This window comes from Pongo abelii, chromosome 15 (assembly GCF_028885655.2).
Source record: "Pongo abelii isolate AG06213 chromosome 15, NHGRI_mPonAbe1-v2.0_pri, whole genome shotgun sequence".
Classification (NCBI taxonomy): domain Eukaryota; kingdom Metazoa; phylum Chordata; class Mammalia; order Primates; family Hominidae; genus Pongo; species Pongo abelii.
Genome location: NC_072000.2, coordinates 34,530,913 through 34,549,603, shown reverse-complemented (window position 1 = coordinate 34,549,603; position 18,691 = coordinate 34,530,913). Strand labels below are relative to the sequence as shown.

General features: G+C 34.5%; 1 protein-coding gene across 5 annotated transcripts in view; it reads left to right on the top strand.

Annotated features, from left to right (window-relative positions):
- Positions 1-18,691, top strand: part of STRN3 (striatin 3) — a 130,070-nt gene that overhangs the window by 106,264 nt on the left and 5,115 nt on the right. For 3 of the 5 annotated variants that reach the window (XM_002824642.5, XM_024231584.3, XM_054529972.2), the window contains 8 exons: positions 2,015-2,155; positions 7,447-7,580; positions 8,918-9,093; positions 9,276-9,323; positions 9,944-10,065; positions 14,031-14,198; positions 15,515-15,655; positions 18,437-18,544. In XM_002824642.5, the coding sequence (XP_002824688.2) occupies positions 2,015-2,155; positions 7,447-7,580; positions 8,918-9,093; positions 9,276-9,323; positions 9,944-10,065; positions 14,031-14,198; positions 15,515-15,655; positions 18,437-18,544 (1,038 nt within the window). The remainder of the gene's footprint in view (positions 1-2,014; positions 2,156-7,446; positions 7,581-8,917; positions 9,094-9,275; positions 9,324-9,943; positions 10,066-14,030; positions 14,199-15,514; positions 15,656-18,436; positions 18,545-18,691) is intronic. The other 2 variants (XM_024231586.3, XM_024231585.3) reach the window with 1 other exon arrangement.

Sequence of the window (18,691 nt, the reverse complement as noted above, 5' to 3'; positions counted from 1 at the left end):
GGCTGAGGTGCATGTTAGAAGATAAGGAAGTGTGTGTTTGTGTGTGTGTGTGTGTGTGTGTGTGTGTGTGTGTAGAAAGCCTTCTCACCTTTCTGAGAATGAGTGAGGACAAATATGACAAAATACTGCAGAAGTAACCTCGGTGAACACTGAAACTATATGGAAACTGTTTTGACTGGAAAATGAAGGGAGTTTGTATTGTGGATCATTAAAAGATAAGATGGGGTAGAAAAAATAGGATCAGATCATGAAGCACATGAAAGGGTTAAGTACATGATTTTAGTTAACTTTGATCCAAAGAGTGTGGAAGTGCTACTTGTGGTTTCTGAGTGAAGGGAGATATAATAAATGTGATAATTTTGGAAAATTAATTTAGTTGTAGTATATAAATGTGATTGAAAGTAAATGGAGCTCGGAGATAGAAAAACCAATTAGGAGTCTGTTGTAGTAATTCATAAGATTGAAAGCCTTGATTAAAGTCAATAGAGAGATAAACTTGGAGAATACTTTAAAGGAAGATCCTTTTTTAAAACCAGCCCCCGCCGTTTTATAATTTTACAAGTTGAAGAAGAATTAAGTTGTAGTTGCAAAATTTTAGGAAGCGAAATTAAATAAATAGTGGTGGTAGTCATTTTAAGTGGGAAGGTTACAAAAGGGAGCTATTTTGTGAGAAAGAATAATGTTTATGTTCTTTTATGTTGAATGTAACTGGTGGTTGGACATCCAGTAGACAGTTTTTTGTTTATTGGAGAATTTGTTTACAGTCATTTCTCTGTGGGGGGGAAATCCTCAGGTAACACTGAGTTTCTTCATTATTATTAGTTAGGAAATTCAGACTACGTAACATATTACCTAATCCAGAAGTAGCGTTGTTTAAGCATTTCTAAGAAATTAGGAATTACTTTAAAATAGGACCAATAAATGTATAAAAGTCCACCTATTTCCACTAAGTTTTACCATCTAATTGCCTGGCATTTTGTTAAGGATACATAGATGCGTAATAGTTCTTAGAGTTACTTACACTCAGATAGCCACAGTGAACTTACTATATAGCAGTCGAATTCTTCCTTTAATGTTGATGTTAGTAAATATAAGGTCATAATGTTTGACCTTGGACTTAACTATTTTATTTTTTTAAACTTATGTAGATTATAAAACATTGTCTTTTCAAAGTATTTTTTTCTGACATTCTTAAAACTTGTTTTCTTTCAAAATATATGATTCGAAATAAATAATTCTGCTATTTCTAAAGTTCAGAGTTAAAGAATATTCCACAATGCTACAGAAGCTTTTGAGTTTTATATATTTTGGCCTGAATTATCCAGGCAACAGCCAAAATTCTTGCCTTATATTAATGGCTAATGACAGTGCTGACTTTTCATATCATGAGAAACTCAGAGATCTATCTCATGGATAAATCAGGTTTTTCAGATTTGGGAAAAATGAAAAAAATTTTTGAAAGAAATTGGGGTTGATTTGTTAATGACAAATTTGTACTAACATGGCAGGAAAATATCCATGGAAACACCAGGGAAAGTTAATTGTTTGTTGCACCCTCATAAAAATTACTTGTACTTATTCCTTTGTTAAGTTTTTAAAACAGTGAATTATGTTGAAAAGCCCTTGTTTTATTCTTTACACTGGTAAATGTTAACCTTAAACACCAAAATTTTCCTTTGTTTTAATGATACCTTCTGTGTCTGTGAGCTTACAGAACTTTAAAGAACTCTCTAAAGTATTCTATGGATATATATATATCTCTTTAGAGAGAGATATATATGTAATATATATATGTATCTTTATATATATCTCTCTCTCCACAGAAATAGTAAATATTTAAACTCAATGTGTTTTGGGGGATGGTATGGAAAATGGAAGACATCTTTAATTTTCTGATATTTTAATAACTGGGACTTGTTAATAGTCTGTTTTGTTAATAAATTGGTTTTAAAGGCTGCCGGAAAGTCAAGCGGTAGCCATTAAATGAACCTCTACTGCTGACATTAATTTACAGGGGCCAACAGGACAAAACTCTACGACATGATAGCTGATCTGGGAGATGATGAGCTGCCCCACATCCCTTCAGGAATCATTAATCAGTCTAGGTCAGCCTCTACTAGAATGACTGATCATGAAGGTGCAAGAGCAGAGGAAGGTACAAAATTTAGCTACCATGTTTATTTACATTTCAGAAGACCTTAAATCCAAATCACATCTTAATGCAACTAGGCTACTGTTTAAAATGCTGATGATCATTTTATATGATCTTTAGAGAAGGTGTTGGGCAAGCTCTTTATGTAATTAATTAGGGATTTTGACATTTCTGGTTTCTATTTCTTTATATTTTGTTTTTGTTTTTAATGTGAGGAGTTGTTTCCATCATAGGTGAATTCGGAGTCTTTTCTTAAATCTGGTTTTAACTACAGATCCAGTAATGGGAAAATAGTAATTTATAAAAACAAACTTAAAATAATACATATGGAAAAAACTACTCATTTTGTCTTATTGCTTAAATTTAGCAACTAATAATAATTACGACTTACTAGAAGACAACTGTGGTGCCAGGCATTGTGCTTGGAACCTTTTTTTTTTTTTCCTTGAGACGGAGTCTCACTCTGTCTCCCAGGCTGGAGTGCAGTGACATGATCTCGGCTCACTGCAACCTCTGCCTCCTGGGGTCAAGCAAGTCTCCTGTTTCAGCCTCCCAAGTAGCTGGGACTATAGGCGCACACTACCATGCCCAGCCAATTTTTTGTATTTTTAGTAGAGACAGAATATTACCATGTTGGCCAGGCTGGTCTCGAACTCCTGACCTCAAGTGATCTGCCTACCTTGGCTCCCAAGGCGCTGGGATTACAGGTGTGAGCCACAGTGCCCAATCTGTTACTTTAAATATATATTACTTCAAAAAATATATGTCACTGTTACCTAAATTAATCATTTGAGAATAAGGCAGCATCATTATTCTTTAACTTGGTAGCAAGTATATGCTACCTAGTAATGAATTTTATAAAATTTGCCTAAACCAGAAATGTGTAGGAAATGAAAGTACTACTTAAACATTTTTTCCAAAATTGATTTTAGCCGAAGATATATAGGTACAGTTGAATCATGTATAACTCTAAGTCTAGATATTTATAAGTATTGAATCTGAATTTTTAACCAAAGATTATTGTGACATATGAGATACAGTAATTTGGCATATGTATTAAATTTAATTGATGTTATTGCCTTTGCTGTGTAAAGAGGGTTTGTTTGATGTCCCAGTCAAACATTTTTAAATGCATCTTGTTCCCTTTTGAGATTTCCCTAGTGGCACAGTTTCCTTACAATTAAATAATTTTGCATTTTTTCCCTCTCATAATTTACCATTTACTTCACTCACCTTAAAAAAATCACTAAAATAACAAAATCATTCAAAACAAAATGAATGAAAAATAAAAGTGTCTGTTAATTTTTTCAGATCTCATTTCCACTATTGAGATATATTCCTGTTTTACTTTAGAAGTATTTTCTAAAATACACATAGCAACTCTTTTTTTTTTTAATTTTATGCATTTAGTGGTGATTTTGCTTCGTTTTTGGTCTGTTTTGCCAAATATGCATAGTACAACTTGCTAAAATTTTTGTAATTAATGTACATTTAAACTGCAGGTTTTGCAGTTTAAGGCAAAGCCATGTTAGCAGTGTGGACCCTTTTAAATGTTTCAAACCAATGACTTATGGAAAAAGCCAGTCAAGGCACACTCTACACAAAAACCAACTTAGAGCTCTCTGTGTGTTTGTTTATGTGTTATGTGTGTGTTTTAAAGAAAGAATATAGATCAGTGATCTGTTTCTTGATGCTAGTAGGAGGGCGAGGGGAGAGATTTGATAAGTGTGAACCTCATTACAGTTTTTGAAGTATCGATCTTACTAGAATTTGTTATTTAAAGAGATGTGAGTTTGACTTCAAGCTAAGAAGGCAGCTTTGGAGTACATAATCTCCTTATTTTCAGTGGCAGTCCCCAACTTCCTTCTTTACTTTTGAAGTCCGTGTCCTACCTCATTTTATAAAGAACAAATGTCTGTTTTCTAGGAGTGGTACTTCAACATTACAATCTTCTAGACTATTGCTGCTAAAGACTTGAGACCTACCATATTGCCACTGGTATAAATGGAATCTGTTACCTGGACTAAGTTCTTGGGAAAAAGAGTTCAATATGCGAGCCACAGGTCTCCTTCATCATAAGTGTCCATCAAAAGGAAGATTAGTTATAAAAGTCTGAAAAAGACCTTGTATTTTATAGACCCATTATACTAGTATTGTTATATTACTTGATGAAATCTCTTAGGCCTCCTAAATTTCCATCATTAAGTTAAAAACTAGGGCAGGCATAGTAGCTCATGCCTGTAATTCCAGCACTTTGGGAGCCCAAGGCAGGAGGATCACTTGAGCCCAGGAATTCAAGACCAGCCTGGGCAACATAGCAAAACTCTGTCTCTATTAGAAAAAAAAAGAAGATATTAAAACTACTTTTTTTTAGGCCGGGCGCGGTGGCTCACACCTGTAATCCCAGCACTTTGGGAGGCCGAGGCAGGAGGATCACGAGGTCAGGAGATCGAGACCATCCTGGCTAACACGGTGAAACCCTGTCTGTACTAAAAATACAAAAAAATTAACTGGGCGTGGTGGCGGGCGCCTATAGTCCCAGCTACTCGGGAGGCTGAGGCAGAAGAATGGCGTGAACCCAGGAGGCAGAGTTTGCAGTGAGCCGAGATCACGCCACTGCACTCCAGCCAGGGCGACAGAGCAAGACTTTCAAAAAAAAAAAAACCTGCTTGTTTAAATAATTATATTTTTCTTTGAATTACTAATGACATTTTTATATTATGGGTAATTATATTACCATTAATAAAATGAATTTTTAGGATAGAAATTAATTCCCTCTGCAGGGAAATAAGGGCAAACAAATGAGTAGCTGCTGTGATTACCATATGCCACAGTGATGGGTAATATGGAAAGCAGAGGTAATAGTGTAAAAGAATTTTTGCACATGTATGTGTAAATAAATACTGATTAAGCAGAATAGCTTGCAATATCTACATAAATATGTCATAAAATATATGTGTGTATATAGAGAAAAGGACAGAAATGTGGTCATATGATTAATTAGAAATGAGTATAATACTAATTTTTTGTTAAGTACAATTAATCCAAAACTCGAGTAAAACTGATGTCCAGACACTTCCCTTCACATGCTCCTAAATTGGTCAGTGGCTGATCAGAGATAGTCTTGCAAAATCATTTGTTATGTTAAAGTTATTTTATTGGGCTTTTGAGATTTGTGTCAGTGAATGTTTGTATAATTGTGAGTGGGAGGAACTGTGGCATTTTGTTCTGACTTTTCTTAGAAACAAATTCCCTGAGCTTAAAGTAAAAATATTTCTTTGTCTAGAGAAAAATGCTTTGAGTAAATATTATCTAATGACTTTTATATAATTATCCTTAAACATAAGTTTAAATTATTGATTTTATAGTTTTTAGCTGCTTCTGGTATTGCCAGTAACTGCATACTAATAATTGGTAGGAAAAGATCAAAAGATCAGTGCTACAGATTATTCAGATTCAATAAGTGTCATTATTGAAAGATTAAGTACTACTTAATATCTCTATATATTTTCTGTCAGGTGCTTTCAGATTCATTTTAGATCAAGTAGCTGAATCAGAGCTGCATTTTAGAGCCCTATTTGAGTCAGATTATATAGCTTACTTTGATAGGATAAAATAATAAAATAACAAAATATTCCAAGTAAAGTTGAATTTTATTTTGCCATAGTATATATATGAATTGTATCTTCTCAGAATTATTTCCAGTAGTATTAGTGATGACTGTCAAGTTTCATTACACCTGTTGTGTTTCCTGTAGCATATTTATATCATTTTTCATGGGAATTTTTTAAAAATTGATAATCAGCTTGATTTTTTGTATGTTTCCCTTTTAAATTTGCTCATGAAGTTTAAGTGTGTTTTCATATATTGAGTTTTATATTATGATTTGAGTATTTCTCCCTTGTTATCTTAATGTTAAAATTTTGCTTTCAAAGCATATTTGAAATGATATTGAAGATTGTTGCTTAAACTATGACTTACAACAAAATATTTAGATAATAGTCATTCAATTATGGCAGAGTTTAATTGGTCAATAGTATGTATAGAAAGGAAAACACATTTTAAATAATTGGAATTGCTAATATTAACATGAAAAGCTGTAATAATGCACATGATATAGTTGAGAAAACTAAGTGAAACTCAACCTGAGTTTAGTTTGAAATTGAAATGGCAAATCTGATCAGAAATTAAAGCTCTGTGGTCAAGATTACTTGCTTCATTTTAGAATGTCATGGTAACTAGAATGGGACATTAAAATAAAAATCATAGTCAAAGCTTTAGAGCTGGAAGACAGGCTGGGCGCGGTGGCTCACGCCTGTAATCCCAGCACTTTGGGAGGCCGAGGCAGGTGGATCACTTGAGGTCAGGAGTTCAAGACCAGCATGGCCAACATGGTGAAAGCCGTCTCTACTAAAAACAGAAAAATTAGCCCGGCATGGTGGCGGGCACCTGTAATCCCAGCTACTTGGGAGACTGAGACAGGAGAATTGCTTGACCCTAGGAGGCAGAGGTTGCAGTGAGCCGAGATCGTACCACTGCATTCCAGCCTGGGCGACAGAGCAAGACTGTGTCTCTAAATAAATAAATAAATAAATAAACAAAGCTGGAAGACATTCTGAAGACCACATGGATTAACCTTTTATAGAAAGGAAACTGACATTGTTGGTGGAAGAACTTTTTCCTAGACCATGGCTGTTACTGAAGGGACTGAACAATTAAAGCTTCATTCTAGTGAACTGATATAGTATATAGCTGACTGTAAATCATTTACATTTCAATGTTTGTACTAGTTTTTATCAGGGACTAGGATGCCTAGTACTTCGTTAGAAAGCAGAAGGACTTAGCGACAACCTATTAACATTTAAAAAATACTGTATGACTACTTTGAGGTCCTTGAGGTCCATGGTAGAGGTTTCCCCCCATGAATGCAAAAATCTGATATTTAACTCCATTATTTAATCAAAATTTGTCCTATTTCTTATTTAACATGTAAACTATAGTTATAATTGTACTGAAGTGATAAGAGATTTAGACAGACAAAGCTTTTGTGCCCCAACTTCCACCCCAGAATAATATATCTAGTGCACATTTTATTTGTGGACAGTTACTACACCACAGTTCCAACACATTTGTTTAACACTGCTTAGTAACAGGATTTTTTGAGTAGAAGTGGGAAAATAAAAATTAATTATATTACTGAATATTGTAACTGTTAAGTGCTTAAATTTTCCCCACAATATTGTCTTGTACTGTATGATTTTTCAGCATTTAAGAAGCGGTTTTGTTCTTTATAGCTGAACCAATAACGTTTCCATCTGGAGGAGGCAAGTCATTTATTATGGGTTCTGATGATGTTTTGTTAAGTGTACTGGGCCTTGGAGACCTTGCAGACTTGACGGTAACAAATGATGCAGACTATAGTTATGATGTAAGTGCAGTTTTATTTTTAATTTTTTAATGATTTAATAGAAGGCTCCTTATTTTTTGGAATCACTTATAAAACAGAATTAATGTCAAGGTGCATGGAAAAGATAAGTTTGTGTCAATGTGTTGATTTGAAGTGACATGTAGTTTTTCTTTTATAACTACTTTCTTTGTGGTATTTTAATTTTTTTTTTAGGTATTTTGGTGGATTAACTAGAAGTTTGAGATGATTAATATATATTGGTCAGTAAATACATCTTGAGTAGTCAACTCTCAATTATCTCAAATTGAGCCATATTTTGGTGTTAACAAGAAAAAAAATAACCTGAATCATATATTTGCCTTCAGAATACTTCTTAAAAAGCATGTTTTGTTTTTGAACTTTTATTTTCTTAAGGAAATATTTTAAAGTTTCTGAACATTTTAAAGTTAGCTTGCATCATTTCCTGAATACTTCTTCATTAGAGGGTTGGGGAGTGGATGGAAGGGATGGGGAGTCCAGTGTTAGAGGTGAAACTTGTCTTGGATTTAATTTTTTCTAGACATTAATATTTCAATTGAGAGTTAACTATACTTGTTAGGTCTTTATGTTAATTGCAGTTTTTCAGCAATTTTTTTTTCTTTTTATGATGAGTTTCTTTTTTCCACGTTTTATACTTAACATTAGCATGCTTTTTAGAGACAGCCTTTGGTGGGCTGGATTGTTCTCATTAATATATTTTTTTAAGTATATAAGCGACTAAATTCCAGTAAACTTTTGACTGCTTTAGAAGTGGTTTCACAGCCTATCTTTACAGATGGAGAAATGTGAAGGTAAAAAGATAAACCTCTGTCAATATCAAGAATTATGAAAATGGGATAAAAATATTCTTAAAGGGTCTTTAGTTCAGACTTTCAGAAAGTACCTTAACTTGCTGCCTTTAATAATTTCACATGCTAATACATTTTCTAAATGACAACTTTACTGTTAATACTGTACCGTTGGATATTTGTAATAACTTATGTAATTATTTTTCATGTAAAGTATTGCAGCATTGGTAGTTATTTTGTTCTCATCTGACATTTAATAGGAGCTTTGGGTTTAGCTTAATAGGTAAAAACAGATTAAGGAACTCTTCATTTGACCTAGGCTATTTGTAAGGCGAATGAAATTATTCTGAGTTATTATTAAATGATAAAGCTTTTTTAGAAAGTTTTAAAGGTACATTAAATTTCCACTGGACATTTTAGCCAACAGTTTTAAATATATGTGTTAAACACACCAAAAAGAAACAAACACACACTCCACATGCCTTCCAGTTTACTACTTTTACCACTAAATATTGTGCTCTTTCCTTTTAGTTGCCTGCTAATAAAGATGCCTTTCGAAAGACATGGAATCCCAAGTATACACTACGTAGCCATTTTGATGGAGTACGGGCATTAGCTTTTCATCCTGTAGAACCTGTGCTGGTTACTGCTTCTGAGGACCATACCCTGAAACTTTGGAACCTGCAAAAAACAGTTCCTGCCAAAAAGCAAGTATTTTAATGTTAGCCTGGTGTATTTCTTCCAATTTTGCTAATATAAGTAATTATTCCTTGTTATTGTTGCATATCTTTAATGCACACATTTGATCTAATGACTATTTAATATCAACCAGTGATTCATAGTTATTTAATTGCCTTCTTTTCCCCTACCCTTTTTCCCCCTCTTTTAGGAGTGCCTCTTTAGATGTAGAGCCTATCTACACATTTAGGGCCCACATGTAAGTTTTACTGAATTGGTATTTAATTAACATCATAATTATTGTTAAATATTATTTATCAGTCCTCAAACCTTGTAATTTTCTCAGTGTTTTATATTAGAAAAGATGTATTACTTGAATAATAGCTATTTAATAATTGTATTGGTGAGAATATGAATATAATAGTACCATTCAGGCCAGATGCAGTAGTTCACACCTGTAATCCCAGGACTTTGGGAGGATGAGGCGGGCAGATCACTGGAGGTCAGGAGTTCGAGACCAGCCTGGCCTGAACTCCACAAAACTCTGACTCTACCACAAAATACAAAAATTAGCTGGGCATGGTGGCATGCGCTTGTAGTCTCAGCTACTCGATAGGCTGAGGCAGGAGAATCGCTTGAACCTGGGAGGCGGAGGTTTTAGTGAGCAGAGATCACCACCGCATTCCAAGTCTGGGCTGGCGACAGAGTGAGACTCTGTCTCCAAAAAAAAAAAAAAAAAAAAAAAGTGCCAGTCAGATGTACATGTTCTCTTAAAACAGTTTTTAGATACTACATAAATTCAGAGGTTGGGGGAATAGAGATTTGAGTTTCTTCTTAGAATTTATCAGTAATTTTTTTTTTCCTCTCTTCCTACAATAGTGGCCCTGTTCTGTCATTAGCTATTAGTTCTAATGGAGAACAGTGTTTTAGTGGTGGTATTGATGCAACCATCCAGTGGTGGAATATGCCGAGTCCCAATGTGGATCCATATGATACATATGGTAAGTAAAATGATCAAAATGTATTTTTTTAAGTGAATGGAGCTGACAAAAGTAAATACTTCAAATATGATTACAAGGTTATTTAAAGCTATATTAGTCACCTCATTTAGTTCTTCCATTTGCTAATAAATTGCTTTATTAAAGAGAAAAATTAGGAAATGTCATGCCATGGGTATTTAGGCCTGTGAATTGATACTTTCTCTGTTGTTAAAAAAACTATATTGATTAAAATGTTAATTTGGGTAGTAGTTACAAAAAGAAGGAAACAAAATGTAGTCTAAGTAACAAAATTTTGAACTTAAATAGTTTATATATTTTAAAAATATTAAGCCAAAGACAGTGGAACCAACAGCAAGGGTGTAAATCATTAAAACTTTTTGGAGCCAAAAAATTTTTTTGTTAGTCTTAGCTCATATCTACAAAAACATTCTTAATTTCAAAATGGAAAAAAAAAAAAAAAAAAAGAAAAGAAACCTCCTTTGACTTACAAATGGAGCTTTTAGAAATCTGTTCTACAGAAACACCTACCTGTACCTGTGTTCAAATATATTTGTAAGGGCACTGTCAATAATTATAAAGTTAAAACAAAATGTTTATGAACTCTTTGTTCTTTTTATTTAACACACACTTTGTGCCTACATTAGCTAGGCATTGTGGGTAAGCACTATGTCAAGAAATAAGATTTAGTCTAATGGAAAGTAGAGACATCAAACAAATAAGCGAAGGGATGGGATCTGTGGTTACAAATTGTGATAAATGATAAGAAGATAGAGTACTGTGAGAGGGAGTAACAGGCAGAACCTTCTCTAGAAGAGTTAGTCAAGAAACGTCTTTCTAAAATAGTGACATTCAAGCCAAAATCTGAAGGATAAAAGGAAACTTTATCAGTAAAGAGTTTTAAGCCAGAAAGTTATCTGATAAATGTAAGGTTTTAAAAAGGTGACTGTGTCTGTTGTGAGAAGAATAAATTGGGGGCGAGAAGAGTGGAAAGAGAAATACCAGTTAGGAGGCTGCTGTCATATAGTAGTCCGGTAAACTAGGTGACAGACGATATTGCCAAGATTAGAGTGGTGGTAGCAGAGCATTTAGAAGTGGTTTTAAGATACGCTGAGCAAGTGTGGTAGAATAGACAGGATTTATTGATAAATTATGTTGAGTAGATAAAGTGATGGGTGGTGACTCTTAATTTGATTGTATGTGTTTAACTGCTTTACTGAGATAATTTACATATCACAAAATTCACCCTTTTAAAGTATACAGTTCAGGCTGGACACAATGGCCCACGCCTGTAATCCCACCACTTTGGGAGGCCGAGGTGGGTGGATCACTTGAGGCCAGGAGTTCAAGACCAGCCTGGGCAACACAGTGAGACCTCATGTCTACCAAGAATTTAAAGATTTGCCAGATGGGGTGGCACATGCCTATAGTCCCAGACACTCGGGAGGCTGAGCTGGGAGGATCACTTGAGTGTGAGAAGTAAAGGCTCTAGTGAGCTATGATGGTGCCAGTGTACTCCAGCCTGGGCAAGAGAGTGAGACCCAATCTCTCTCTCTTTTTTGGAAACAGTCTTGCTCTGTCTCCTAGGCTGGAGGGCAGTGGCGTGATCTTGGCTTACTGCAACCTCCGCCTCCCAGGCCCAAGCCATCCTCCTGAGGAGCTGGGACCACAGGTGTGAGCCACCACACCGCACTAATTTTTGTATTTTTTGTAGAAATGGTGGCCATGTTGCCTGGGGTGGTCTTAAACTCCTGGGCTCAAGTGATCTGCCTGCCTCAGCCTCCCAAAGTATTGAGATGACAGGCATGAGCCACTATGCGCAGCCACAAGACCCCATCTCTAAAAAAAAATTTAAAATAAAGTCTACAGTTCAGTAGTTTTTACTATGTTCACAAAGTTGTACAGCCATCATCACTAATTTCAGAACATTTCAAACATTCAGAACATTCAGTCCTGAGTGTTTGATGTGAGTAACTGAGCATGTGATGGGAGCATTTATTGAAACGGGGGCAGAACAGGTGTGAGGAGATTTAAGATGGTGAGTTCAGATTTTAGGCATGTTAAAGGATGACAATATCAAGTAGGTAATATACAAATAAGGAGCCCAAAGTGATCTCGATTGAAGTTAAAAACATGGACAGTCTTCTCTATACAGATGATACATTAAGCTATAAGAATGGGCAATACTGGGAGAGTGTATTGTTTAGTGTAAGAAGAGAAGACAACCTGGGACTAAAGTCCTCAGTAACTGACACTGGGAGGGTGGCTAGAGCAAGAGAGCCAACAAAGGAAACTGAGGAGGTGTGACCCAGGAGACAGAAGGAAGTGCAGGAGAGTGTGTGAAATCATGGAAGCGCACACTAAAGAAGAAACAATTTTGAGAAGAAAGAAGCAGTCTGTGCTTTCAAATGTTGCTGAGAGGTCTAATAATATGGTATAAAGTTTCTTTTTTATAAGTGACTAGTAGGTCACCCAGGTCTTGGCCAGATAGAGTTTGGACGCTGCAGCTAAGACTGAAGGATGAAGGGACCTCTGGATAATCTTTCATGTCAGACTATATGGATGAAAAGCAATATAATGGGAACAACAACAAAATGTTTTGTATCATCAAAGAAAAGTATTAAATTTGATAGTATAGGGATCATCATTAGCAAGGATTGTTTTGGTGTGGTAATGGTATCAGAAACCAAATTGGAGTGATTTGAAGAGTAAACAGGAAGTGAAAAGCGTATTTCTATTGCTGGGTAGAAGGGGTGGTAGGGTAGGATTAATGAAGATTTTTTGTTGAAGAGATTCTGGAACAAGTTTTTTTTCACTATGGTAATAATCCCAAGGAGGAGAATTTGTGTAGTAGAGAAGCAGTAGACATTACAGCAAGTTAGTGACATCTGGTACTAGCCTTTGATAGGATGGAGGACAGACTCCTTGCTTGTATCTGGAAGCTAGGAGAAGATACCTTTAGACACTAATCATTTGTATATTATGCAGCAAGAAGATGGGGGATAAGAAACATGCAGCATTTGAATGCTGTATTTTCTCAGTGAAGTATGAGGCATAGTCATTCATGAGGAAGAGAGGTTGGGAGCTGTGAGAATTGTGGAGATGATAAGAACCATTCATGGAAAGTGGGAGGAGTTTTCTAGAAAAACAGGATTGTCAGACAAACTATGCTCAATGTTATCAGCTGTCAAATGTCTGTCAGTTAAGGAACAGATAAATAAAATATGGTATATCCATACAGCAGAATATTATTTGGCACTAAAAATAAATGGAGTATTGATACATGCTTCAACATGGATAAACCTTGAAAACATGTTCAGTGACCAGGAGGTCAAGGCTGCAGTGAACTGTGACCTTGCCACTGTACTCCAGCCTGGGTGATAGAGCAAGACCCTATTTCAAAAAGAAAAAAAGAAAACATACTCAGTGAAAGAACCCAGTCACAAAAGACCACATATTGTATGATTCCATTTATAGAAAATGTTCAGAATAGACACATCTATAGAGACAGAGCATTAGTTGTTGCCTAGACTTGTGGAAAGGTGGGGAGGAGGAATTGGGGGAAGTGACTAATGAGTGATGAAAGTGTCCTAAAATTGATTGTAATGATGGTTGTATAACTCTGTGAACAACATAGCAAAAATCATTGAATTATACACTTTAAATGAGTGAGTTGTATGGTATGTAAATTATATCTGTGTCTCAAGAAAGCTGTTTTTTTTTTTTTTAAAAGCATATGTTCCTTTATAGAAAATTGTGAAAATACAGAAAAATGTTGATGGGAGGAGGGGATAAAAGTAGGCCATAACTCTACTCTTAGATATAGCCACTATGTACACTTTAGTTTATCTTCTTGTGGCCTTTATGTGTGTTCTTTATGCTCAGTTATATGGTAAGTTTTCTTTATGTATCAAAGTTTCTTTTAAACTTCTTTTACCTAATTTTTTGTTTGTTTGTTTTTTCCCCAGAGCCAAATGTTCTAGCTGGCACTTTAGTTGGTCATACAGATGCAGTTTGGGGTCTTGCTTATAGTGGCATAAAAAATCAATTACTGTCTTGTTCAGCAGATGGCACTGTTAGATTATGGAATCCACAAGAAAAATTGCCATGTATTTGCACTTACAATGGAGATAAAAGTAAGTAAATTTTGCATCTGTGAGAAAAGTTAGTTTTTTAAAAAATTTGGAATATATAAAGGACAAAGTAATTGATGTATTTCTTTACTGCTCCAAAGAAATATATTGAATGAATTTTGTAAAAGTTAGGATAATCTTTTTACTCATTTTTTTGAAGTGCTTTGCAACTGTGTCCCATAGTGCAGTGCTTTTTTACCTTTTTTGTATTCCATTTTTTAAAAATGTAAAACTACTTGTATATAACAGTGGAATAGACAAATGAGGATACTCATAGGGACAACAGGAGGCACAGCACCTGTTCCAGATGACTACCCACAAAGACCAAAGGGATCACAGTCTCAAGCATACCTATAAACCATGTGTTCCATTACCCCGAGCACACTAGTTGAGTAGTCCAGCCGTAATCACTGAACCCCTAACTGGAACAGTACAAATTGGGTTATTTTCATGATTTTAAATATTTTCCTATTTAAAAAGCCTTTAACCAGTTTACCTTTTGAAGACATTTACTGGTCTTATTTTCCAAGTCATTTTTAATTTTTTTAATTAGACCTTTTATTTGTACATAAAAATACATATTGTTTTAAAACATTTTAGGTGAATAGTAAATATATAATTTTGTGTCTCTTAGACACCGTAGTGATTGTACTAATTTTCAGTTATCCAAGCTTTAGAGGTAAGAATTCATTTAGGTATTTGTTTCTGGCTTCATCTAGATAGTTAATAGCTTGGCTCCATATTCCATCTTATTGTGCATTGATCTGGCTAGTTTAATTTAGTATGTTAAAGAGAGAAATTGCTGTTCAGGCCATTTTAGGGTAAAGTACTGCATCAGCTGATTCCAGAGTCCAAGCCATTTTCATGAGTCCAAAAATCTGACTGGTATTAGCTGCTTGATAAGGCCTACAGATCTCTGACAGGTGAACCAGTCTCCCAAAACGGTTATGTGAGAATGCTAATTTATCATTTTACAGTAAGAAGTATAATTGGCAAATTGGCCAAAAGACTAGGATTTAATGCCTTAGAAGAAAATGTGTAATAGAACAAATAAGTTTTGCATGTATTTACTCTTTATGAACTTTGTAGTTATATTTTTCTTATAATATTAAATAGAATGCTATAAGGTTTTTAAATAATTGAGGAAAAGATATTTCTTATCTCACCATCCTGACACAGTTGTGTTCCTTTTCATTATTAACAGTATTTCAAGACTGTTTGAATTCCTTTTTCTGATTAGAAAAACAGCGATTTCAAAAAGTAGAGATTTCATAGTAATTTTACTTTGTTTACATTGTCTGTCTTTGGGCTCATTTCAGAGCATGGAATACCTACGTCAGTTGACTTTATAGGCTGTGATCCAGCTCATATGGTAACCTCTTTCAACACTGGTAGTGCAGTAATTTATGATTTAGAAACATCACAGTCATTGGTGATACTTTCATCACAGGTAGATTCTGGTAAGTTTTCGTGGAGTTTCTTTGAAACCTTAAAAAGGGTTATTACACAATAGAGGGTGATCTTTTAGCTAATTTTCATATTTTCACTATTTGAATTTGGGATGGCAAATAATTAGTTTCATAATGTTACAGTTATACTTATTTATATTATTTCTGCTATTTCTTCAAATTTTGCTTAAAAGCTTGGGTGGACGTATGGGAAAAGAGGAATGACTAGAGCAATATGAAGGTGAAAGTAGAGAAAATAACATAATGAACCTAATGTACTCAGCATTCAGTTTTAATACCTATCTATAAATGCCCAGTATTACACATGCGGTGTGTGGTGTTTTACAGTTTATTTAGATAGGGATCACAGAAGATTTATGTATTGCAGTTGGTTGATAGGTCTCTCAGATCTCTCTTCATCCATAGATTCCCCTTCATCTCTTTTATGTTCTTTTTTTTTTTTAATTGATGAAATTGGCTACTTCGTCTTGTCAAGTTTCCGACAGTCTGGATTTTGCTAGTTGCATTCCTGTGTTATTATTTAACGTGCTTCTCTATTTCTATTCACAATTCTCCTGTGAATTGATTATAGATCTAAAGACTTATTCAAATTCAGGTTCACTATTTTTTTCTTTTAAATTTTTTTAAATGTTTTTGGCAACTTTACTTCATAAGAAATTTGTAAGCTTTTATCAGAGGTAAGTATTTTCTGGTTGTTTATGTTTCTGTGATGTTTTCAGTCTGGATTATTGCCTGGGTTCATTCATTTTCTATTGAAAGATTTTCTAATTTTATCATTCCCTCTCCATTTATTAGCTAGATTATTCCTATAAAAAAGAACATCTCTTTATCAACAATTTGGTTATCTTGGAGTTAGTGTGTATTAAGGAAAAAGGCAAGATAAATGATTGGGTTTTGGTTTTCCCCTTTATTTACCAGTTTTCAAAATAATGAATTGGTTTGCTAGCACCCTGTAAAGGTGACCAGTTTGTCTTGGGTGGTGTTTTTGGTATCATCATACTCTCTTATGGATATAAATGTATTTGATGTGTTTCAATCCATTGCAGGTATTATCTTTATTTATTGCTGTTCAGATCCTTTCATTTTGGCCAGTGGGGCTTATTCAGTGGGGCTCAGGTTGGCTCCTGAGTCCTTTTGCCATGACCTTGGTTGTTGTTGATAGCTTCCTGATACGACATATGACGAGATGTTCTAGGTTCATCTTGTTCATTTTGTGCCCTAGATCTGAAATCAGCTATTTATCTAAGGAGTTGTGGTTTCTTTTAGTGGGAAATGGCATTTAGAGACTACAGTTGGGGTACTAGGCTGTTGAGTTGATCCTCATGGTCTTCATGGCTCCTGGGTTGTTCATTGTGTTAGGCTTTTTCAATGGACAGAGCTAAGAAATAAGCATTTTTTAAAAAGTAAAATACTTCCACTTCAAATTCAGATTTATCTTGATTCTCAACAAAATTGTTTCTCATTTTATTTACCCCACAGTGTACACAGAATCGTCTCAGTAATAATACCATTACCACCAAAAGATCGAATATTGATAATAAAACTTTGTAATTAGGGTATATTCCACTAGAGATATACAATCTAATTTCTGTGCTTTAAAGTCACTTGGAATAGTTCCTTCCTTTGTAGTTATACCACCAGTTGGATATACTTAAGTTCGTTTGTTTAATTTTGCTTTTGATTTTCATTAATTTCTTTTAGAAAAACAACTGTTGGCTGGGCGCATCGACTCATGCCTGTAATCCCACCACTTTGGGAGGCCAACGTGGGAAGATAGCTTGAGGCTAGGAGTAGAGACCAGTCTGGGCAACATAGTGAGACCCCATCTCTACCAAAAACTTAAAAAATTAGGTGGGCATGGTGATGTGTGCCTGTAGTCCTAGCTTTGGAGACTGAAGCAGGAGAAGCACTTGAGCTCAGGAGTTCAAGGTTACAGTGAGCTATGATCGCACCATTGCACTCCAGTCTAGGCGACAGAGTGAGACCTTGTCTGTCTCTTAAAAAAAATTGTTTTATAATTATGTAAAATATTTACATGGTGCCATGATCAGATCTTAAACCAAAATTATCTTCTAAGTCTCTTTCCCAGTATCTCCTCAAACCTATTTTTTAATTACTCTACATAGGTAACTATATATATATATGTATGTATTTTTTATGTGTTTAGGTGTAATATATGAGTTGCGGGACATATGCAGAATGAATGATCTAAAGTCTATTAATATTGAGGATTTTCCCCCCATTTATTTGTTTTGATATTTCTCTGTTCTCCCTCATCTTTAATAAAAAGTTAATAAGAGCTTACTGGTAAAGAAAAAAATCTCATCTTTAAAGATCATTAATTCCAGTTCTTTGTTTTTTTGTTTTTGTCAGTGTAGGTAGATGGGGGTTGTTCCTTACAAACATCTAACTAGCAATTGTGAATGTTTTCCTTCTTTAAACACGTGTAACTCTTATATGGACTGTGTATTAGAAGTAATAATTGTGGATCTTTGAAAAATTCTAAACTACCTATAATAAAGGGCGGCATTAAAGCACTTCTCAGTTTTTCTAAATTTGAGCCTAGTACAGTCTATATTATGGGACATAATAATGTAAATGTTTATTTTTTAAAAATCTCTCTAGAGTCCTTGTTTGGTTCTCAGATTTTTTGTTTTACGCAAAAGGTTTAGTTTTTAATGATTTTTATATTTTAGCACGATTAAAAAGGCCATTATCCAACTTCTTATTAAGGGTTTGAATTTTAACATATTGTTTTCCTTTATTTTTCAGGTTTACAATCTAATAATCATATCAACAGAGTAGTAAGTCATCCCACACTTCCTGTTACAATAACTGCTCATGAAGATAGACACATCAAATTTTTTGACAATAAAACGGGTAAGCAAATTGTCTTCTTTTCATATTAGTAATACTGTAAATTTGAGATGATCAAAAATGCTGTTTTATGTAAGATATATTGAGTTTTCAGATACGAAATTGCCAAATGAAACCATTTTAACTCAGGTTTTTGCTTTTCTTAATGTT